General features: G+C 54.4%; 1 protein-coding gene across 1 annotated transcript in view; it reads right to left on the reverse strand.

Annotated features, from left to right (window-relative positions):
• PRMT8 (protein arginine methyltransferase 8) overlaps positions 1 to 5662 on the reverse strand; it is a 55804-nt gene extending 50142 nt beyond the window's left edge. Inside the window, exon 1 of the mRNA XM_047787809.1 lies at positions 5182 to 5662. Within this exon, the coding sequence (XP_047643765.1) occupies positions 5182 to 5208 (27 nt within the window). The 5' untranslated portion in view covers positions 5209 to 5662. The remainder of the gene's footprint in view (positions 1 to 5181) is intronic.
• Between the last annotated feature and the right edge of the window lie 2485 nt (positions 5663 to 8147).

Raw genomic sequence — 8147 nt, forward strand, 5'->3', positions numbered from 1 at the left:
CTAAGCTCCATTCAACTCAGAGGCCAAGGTCCCTTCCACCAGGCTTCCCGAGACTCTCTCTCCTGCAGCCAACTTAACAAAGTGCCCAACGCCCAGTACATACTGCATCACAGGGCAAAGGACAGATGGACTGGGGGGAGGCCTTCCCCTCAATAACCATAGATCGTGGGGAGAGAGAGGGGGAAGGCTGTCAGCCCAGCTTGGCCTCCTGCAGAGGAGACTTGGGCCCTGCCCATCGGCCAACGGGGTGCCCTGTCCCAGGAGGCTGGGCCTGGGGTGGGAAACAGCTGTGTTCCCCGTGCATCACTCCCAGGGCTGGTGCCTCTCCTTCTGCAAACACCTACCAAACATCGGTAGCAGTGAGCACTGCAGGGTCCCGTGGAGGAAACAGACACCCAGGAACACTGCCCTCAAAGACTCTCTCTAGTGGGAGCCGGAGACCCTTGAGGCTCCAGAGGATGATGGAGGAAGATTTGCTTTACAAGAGAAACTCAAGCAAATTGCTCTGGAATTTCCAAGGAGAGAGAAGTCACTTGGCTGTAGACTTAGCTGGGGTCGCTGGAGGTGGGGTAGGTGGGAGCTTTCTCTGTGGATTTGGGGAGACGGTGATGGGGCAGGAGGGCGTTCTAGGAGGGCATGGTTTCAGCAAAAAGGAAAAGGGTGGGAAGACTGTGAGCTCGTTTGGAACTTGGCTGGGATTTGGAGAGATTCGGCTGAAAGGAAATTAAGGCCAGGCTAAGATGGTGTCATTAAATACAGGACAAGGGGGAGCCGTTGGCAGTTTGTAAGCAGGGAGTTCTACATCTGAGCTCTCCAGGAGCACGACTGATGTGGTGGCAGCCTGCAAGGGAGTGCAGAGGAAGGAAGAGGGGGGCCCCGGGACTGGGGCGGCCAGTTCCAAAGTCCAGTCAAGAGATAATGAGATGCTGAACCACGGCAGTGTCAGAGGGGCCGCCTGCCAGAGAAATCGCAGAAATAGAATCCACAGGAGTTGGCAACTGGCGGAACGTAGGGGAGAAGAGAGAAGTTGGAATCCAAGATGATTTCAGCATTTCCAGCCTGGGTGACTAGGAAGGTGGTGATGACATTAACAGAAATAAGCAAGTCAGCGGGAAGAGCCGGGTGGGGTGGGGAAAAGAATGAACTTCAGTCCCGATGTGAAGGTGGAGGTCTCACTGCATCGCAGAAGGAAAGGTGTCCAGCAGGCAGACGGAAGTGCCACCCTAGCTGGTAAATACCATAGACCCAGCTGAACGGTCAATGGTCAGCTGAGAATTACACTTGTAACACACACGGCAGACAGAGGTTAATACCCTGAGCAGGAGAGCGGCTTTACAAACCAACCAGAACAAGAGAAGCGTCTCCAGTCTCACCTTGGACAGAGCGTCGAACTGTGAATTCACGTGAGGACAAACATAAAAGGCAAATCAACAAGCTGTGAAAAGAGTTATCTTCTCTAGAAATGAGTAACGTCAAATGAAAACAAAAATGTTAGAACTTTCAAATACCAAAGATGTCAACTCCCCCCCTCAAAAGACTAAAATTGCAGTTGTAAAGGTTGCAAAAGAATAGGTGCTTTCGTATACATCTAGTGAGATTGGGGGGGGGGGGAGTTTACAAAATGCATTAAAAAGCACAAATCCTTAAAGCCAGCAATTCCATTTTTTGGAACTGTACCCTAAGAAAAAAAATCATGGATAATCGTAAACCGGTAGCTGTAAGAATTTCATGACAGCGCTATTCACCATGGCAGAAAATAAGAGGCAACCTGGAGTTTCCGCGAAACAGAAGTGATTGTACGAACTGCGGTGCGTCCACACTGGAGGTGACACACCCATTTCGCATGTCACGGCAGAGTGTTTAATGACAGAAATATGATCGTGACAAACTGTGCGTTGAGGAGACCCCGAAGGAGGAAAGGAGACGGCATGATCTCATTTAAGAATGGAATGCTCTCCCTGCCAGCGAGGCTTGGGGAAGGCAGTGGAATCCATGGTGTTGGGCTGTGAATCAGTTAATTCTTTCCTTCCTTGGGCTTGTTAATATATATTTTTTTAACGTCTGCCATTAACAAGTACCACTTCTGTATGTAGCCGAAAGTAGTACTATTGGAAAAGAAGAGGAAATGTGGGTGCAGACCTGGGATGGGAAGCTGAGGCCGGCTCTCCGGATTTGGAAAGAAGGTGCAGAGAGAGGAGGAGGGCTTCACGTGGGAGAGGCCGCGGGGAAGGGGGTAGAGGAAGGTGAGGACGGGGCAGGGAGAGAAGCAGGACGCATTCTCCTCTGCGGACCTTGGAGGCCTCCGGGGACCCAGCGGGAGAGGCTGGGAGGACGTGTCCTCATGCTTCCAGTTCTGCAACTGCCCCTGCCCCAAGGACGTGTGACCCAAGCATTGTGCTCCAGTGACTGAACAAGGGCACCAGAACAAAGCCACCCTCCATCCAGCCTCGGGTATCCAAGAGGATGCCACGTTCAGGAAGTTGTGTGGCCACCTCTAAAGCTGGGAGAGGCTCTGTGCACGAAGCTGACCCCAATCTCGACTCCATTTAAATACATTAAGGAGAGAAAATGTCCCAGCTGGCCCAGGATCTTGCACAGTCAAGGTCGGGGGGGGCCTCCTGCACTCCCGAGCTCCATTCAACTTGGAAGCCAAGGTCCCTTCTATGCGGCTCCCCAAGACTCTTTCCCCAGCAGACAATTTACAAAGTGCCCTCCGCCCAGCACCCACTGCATCACAAGGCAAAGGTAGGTTCGGGGACCACTCACCTCAACAACCACAGGTCATTGGGACAAAGAGGGGGCTGTGGCCCAGGCTCTGGCACTGAAGGCTGTCAGCCCAGCTCGGCCTCCTGCAGAGGAGATTTGGGCCCTGCCCATCGGCCAACGGGGTGCCCTGTCCCAGGAGGCTGGGACTGGGGTGGGAAACAGCCATGTTCCCCATGCATCACTCCCAGGGCTGGTGCCTCTCCTTCTGCAAACACCTACTGAACGTCGGTAGCAGCGAGCACTACATGGTCCCGTGGAGGAAACAGACACCCAGGAACACTGCCCTCAAAGACTCTCTCTAGTGGGAGCTGGAGACCCTTCAGACTCCAGCAGATGACAGAGGAAGATTCGCTTTATAAAGTCGCCCTAGCAGCAGCCACCAGAGCTCCCATCTGCTCTCTGGGCCCAAATCCCTAGCCCTTAGTGTGTGCTCACATCGCCATGGACTTCCAGTCCTGCCGGGTCCCGGTGTCTCCAGCCCTGCCCTGCCCTGCCCTCTCCTCTCCAGGGCCCAGGGGTCAGAGTGCTGCTCTTGCGAAAGGTCTCCCAGGGCTGCCTGCTTCCCATCTGCTCAGGGTCACCTTCCCCTGATAGGATTTGTGACTCTGTCTTCTATTCTTAGTGTCAGCTGCTGATCTGGACTCTTCAGACGCTGGGAACAGACTAAACGGCCTGTCCCGGGGGATCGTCAGCTGTGTTCCTCCCCAGTACATCACCTGCGATCTTCCTAGTCTGGCCCATTCCACGGCAGTGAACGGGCCTGGGTCCCCAAATGCTGAGATGAGCTAAAGGGCTGTGAAACACCGAAGCTGGAGACCAGACGATGGCTCCCTGAAGAAGTGGTGTCCAGCTGGTCCTCGACGGGTGGGATGTCCACGGACAGGGTTGGGGATTCAGGGACAGCATTTTTTACCTAACCCCACTTCCACCAGAAAATGAAGGTAGATGAGGAAGATGATGGTGATGATGGTGATGATAATTATGGTGGTGATGCTGCTGCGGATGTTGGTGATGGGGATGGTGAGGATGCTGATGTTGGCGATGGTGATGGTGGTGGTGATGAGGCGCATGTTGGTGATGATGGGGATGCTGATGATGGGGATGGTGGTGATGCTGATGTTGGTGCTGATGGTGATGCTGATGATGGGGATGGTGGTGATGCTGATGGTGGTGATGAGGTGCATGTTGGTGATGATGGGGATGGTGATGATGGGGATGATGGTGATGCTGATGTTGGTGATGATGGGGATGGTGGTGATGAGGCGCATGTTGGTGATGGTGATGCTGATGATGGGGATGGTGGCGATGGTGATGGCGATGGTGGTGATGATGCTGCCCCATGTTGGTGATGGTGATGCTGGTGGCCGTGATGACGGTGATGGTCCCTAACAGGGACTGTGGGCCCACTGTGTGCCAGGAACTGTGCTAAACCCTTCACAAATATCATCTCATAAAATCCTCATAATAACTCAATGAATGAGGTACTGAAATATACAGACAAGGAAACTGAAGCTCAAAAAATTCATTCAAAGCCCAGAGCTAGCAAGCAACAGAGCCAAGATGGGAACGATCATCTGTCGGACAGCAAAACCCTGCTCTTGATCCTGACACTGTGTTTGGACCCACTGAGCTTGACAGCTTCTGTTAGGAGCCAGGCCCTGTGCTCAGAAGCAGGAGGCAAAGCCGGCCCAGGCAGGAAGCCCTGGCTATTTGAAAGAGGGTCAAAAGCAAAGCGGAAATAGAGGGCGATGCCTCAGTGGAGGATGGCACAGGTGGGCGCCTATCGGAGGTGTCTGAGTTCTAAAGGGGGGGACCGCTGGGCTCCAGTCTGTAGGAAGCTGAGGTCCACATGAGGAAGGGAATGTGCTCAGGGTCACATAAGCCAATCTAGAACAGGAACCCCCAAGAAAATCAGGGAGGGGTGGGGAGAGGAGGGAGGGGCTTTAAGGGGGGGGGGGGCTGGAATGAAGGGGATACAAGGGGAAGGCAGGCAGCCCGGGGCAGGGAGAAGCCAGCACTCTCTGCACCAGGCAGCTGAAGCCACCCCAAGCCCATGGGGCTATAAATGGCTGTCACTGGCACCAGCCCAAGCTCTGCAGACGGTTTTCCTGAGAACAAAAGGCTCCACCGGAGAAGCCAAATCCTGCTCTGTCTCCAAATGTCAAGAGAGCTTTTTCTAACCTGAGTCTGTCCTCAACGGCAGCCTGCCCAGCCTGAGGCCCAGAGAGGGACAGAAAGAGGACTGCAGGGGGTGGGGCGCCGCAGGGGAGCAGAGGAAGTCGTGGGGGCCGAGGGGCTGCCAGCCGGTCTCACTGCGTCTTCCTCCGCAGCAGCCTTTGCCTTCTCCCCCCAGCCCCCCACCCTGGGATCACCCTCAGACCCTCACCACACTTTTCTCCATCCCTGTTTACTCACAAGACTGTGATCTTGACCGGGGTCCATGTCGTCAGGAGTAACCAGGAGCTAGCGGGTCTGGCACCATCTATCTGCCTTTAGTAGGCCCAGGGCTCAACTGAAAGGGGAACCGTTCTAAGGGTGGGTGTCCGCCGGCAGCAAGGCAGGCATGGCTGGGACGGGCACCTGGGGTGCTCCTGTCCCCATGACCACACTGCAGACACACAGCTTTCAGGTCTGACTTTGGCCACAGACAGCCCGGGTCCCCCTTTCCGCCTGCTCTCCTGCATCCATATTTCCTATCACCTGGGTCCCAGCGAAGCACTGCTGACGTCAGCCTCCCCAGAAGGAAGCCCGGTGCGGGGGCAGATGCCAGGACCTGGCTCACTGCTCCTCGCCCTGGGGATCAGAGCCTGCCCGTCTCAGAAATGGGGAGGAGGGCCAGACACTGCTGGTCCTACAAGCTGGAGTCCTCTCCCTGGAGTCCTGGCCCCCTGGCTTGTCCATTTGTCAACAGTCACCCCCGTGCCTCTCCCTAGAGTTGGCTATTTAAAGATACAGACACTCTCTAGATTGCCCCGAGGTGAGGCCACACACTGATGCATGTCTCGGAGTGCCAGCTGCTGTCACCGGCTGGCATCTCTCTGTTTTGCAGTGTCCCTGACTATAACTCTGGCATCTTGGCAGAGCCCACTCTCACAGGCTTTTTTATTACTGCAGACTCAAGCCCCTTCCTTGGCTGTGCTCCCTGGAAGCCCCTTCTCCTGGGTCCTGGCCCCTTCTCAGTCCCATCCTCCCACTCACCCCAGAGCTTCAGGAGGGTGCCTGGGCTGAGGCTCTCACGATGTAGTCCCTGAACCATAGCATCAGCATCACCAGGGAGCTCGTAGGAAAGGCAGGTTCCTGAGCCTCCCTGGAAAGCACTGGATCTGAGTCTCGAGCCGGGGTGGAGGTGTAGCAGTCTGCTCCAACAAGCCCGCCACGTGATTCTGATGCATCCCAGAGACTGAGAACTGCTTGTCTGAGCTGCATTTTCCCACACTGTTTCCCAAGGAATAGACATTCCTGGAATAAGGGGTTTCGTTGTCAAGTAAGTTTGGGCAAAAAAGCTAAAGAGATGTCTTTTCTTTTCCATCTTTTTCTTTTCTTTTCTTTAATGGCCATACTCTCAGCATATGGAAGTTCCCAGGCCAAGGACTGAATCCCAGCCACAGCTGCGGCAACACTGGACCCTTTAACGCACTGTGCCAGGCCAGGGATGGGACCCTCACCTCCTTGGCAACCCGAGCTGCTGCAGTCGGATTTTTATTTTATTTTATTTTATTTTTGGTCTTTTGTCTTTTTAGGGCCTCACCTGCAGCATATGGAGGTTCCCAGGCTAGGGGTCTCATTGGAGCTGTTGCTGCCAGCCACAGCCATGGCCACAGCAACAACAGATCCGAGCTGCATCTGCGGCAACGCCGGATCCTTAACCCACTGAGCGGGGCCAGGATAGAACCCGCAACCTCATGGTTCCTAATTGGATTCATTTCCACTGCGCCACCATGGAAACTCCGTGCAGTGGGATTCTTAACCCACTGTGCCACAGCAGGAACTTCTCTTTTCCAGCCTTCTCGTGATATAATCTACATAAATCTTTATGTAAGTTTAAGGTGTACAATGTAATGATTTGATACATGTGTATATTGCTAAGTGTAAAGAGATTGCTTAACTGCCCTCCTTTAAACCTTTAATTTGTTAAAATGAATCGTGACTCTCCAAGAGGGACTGGTATTACCAGTTTCATTGCTGTGGCAGCCTTTTTCCCTGGGAGATCTAGAAACATCTTTAGAAATTAATGTTCTGAAGGAAACTGTCTGGGGACCCTGACAGAGGACAGTGGTCCGCTATCACTATCTGCGTCAGTCACCTTGGGATGGGTATCCAGCCCCTCCCAGACCAAGAGAATCTGATCCTGTGTGGGTGAGGACTGCCACTCTGCACGTCGATCAAGCCCCCCCGGGGCTGCCTCTGAAACCCTCGTCCAGGCAGAGCTGGGATGGCTGCCTGCCTTCTCCGTGCCTCTGGGACCCCTGCTGCAGCCCTCGGAGGCCATCCTGGCTTTACCTCATGCTACTGAGATTCCCAGGCAACGCCACAGCCGGGTCAAGGACACCTGAAGGACAGGCAGCCACAGGTTCCAGAAAGCACCTGGGCTCACACAGCAAAAGGACGGGGGTTCGGTGTGAACACTGCTACCTTCGGGCTGGGTGTCCTCGGGCCAGTCCCTAACTGGCTGTCACGGCCAAGGTCACGGTGCAGCGCAACTCCAAGGGCAGCCCTCTGCAGCTGTGCACAGTGCTTCCCGGCTGCCCCCGGCCGTCTCTCTGAGGCACAACAGCCATGCCCGCTTCACGTCAAGACAGCATTGCATCCGCACGGCACCCCCTCCATCTCCTGGATCCCTAACTGCTGGGAAGGAATCTATTGGAGGTGTTGGGCCTGACCTATTTTTTAAAATAAACTAGGACTGTTTTCCTGCTATTAGTCACTTTTCTCCCAAGTCTTCACATATTAAATTCTTTTCTTATATCCTCAGATATTTTGGTTGCAAGAGATGTCAGGTTAATTGGATGCTTGGCTCGTGGCTCTTCCTCCTTAATGGGCTTAAAATGCAGGCTTCCCATGTGTCCCCTCCTCTTCCTCCCCCTCCCCGCCCTGAGCCAACAGCGGCCTCTTTCTCCTGTCACTGCAAGGATGTCCCAGGTAGTTCTTGGCTTCCTTTACAGACAGATGTGCAGAAAGACAGAGCCCGTCTTCTCTCCCACCCTCCTCTTGCCTGGAGTTGGACTAAGCCTTCTCCCCAGACTTGGGCCGCATCATCTCTGTGTGTTCCCCACAGGGCAGGTGATTCTGCCCCCAGCTGGGGTCACCATGGAGGCAGAGGGCGTCAGGCAGAAGGGTCCCTGTGGGTCCTGGTCTTGGTTCTCCTTTCCTCTGTTCAGATC

Source organism: Phacochoerus africanus, chromosome 7 (genome assembly GCF_016906955.1).
Source record: "Phacochoerus africanus isolate WHEZ1 chromosome 7, ROS_Pafr_v1, whole genome shotgun sequence".
NCBI lineage: Eukaryota > Metazoa > Chordata > Mammalia > Artiodactyla > Suidae > Phacochoerus > Phacochoerus africanus.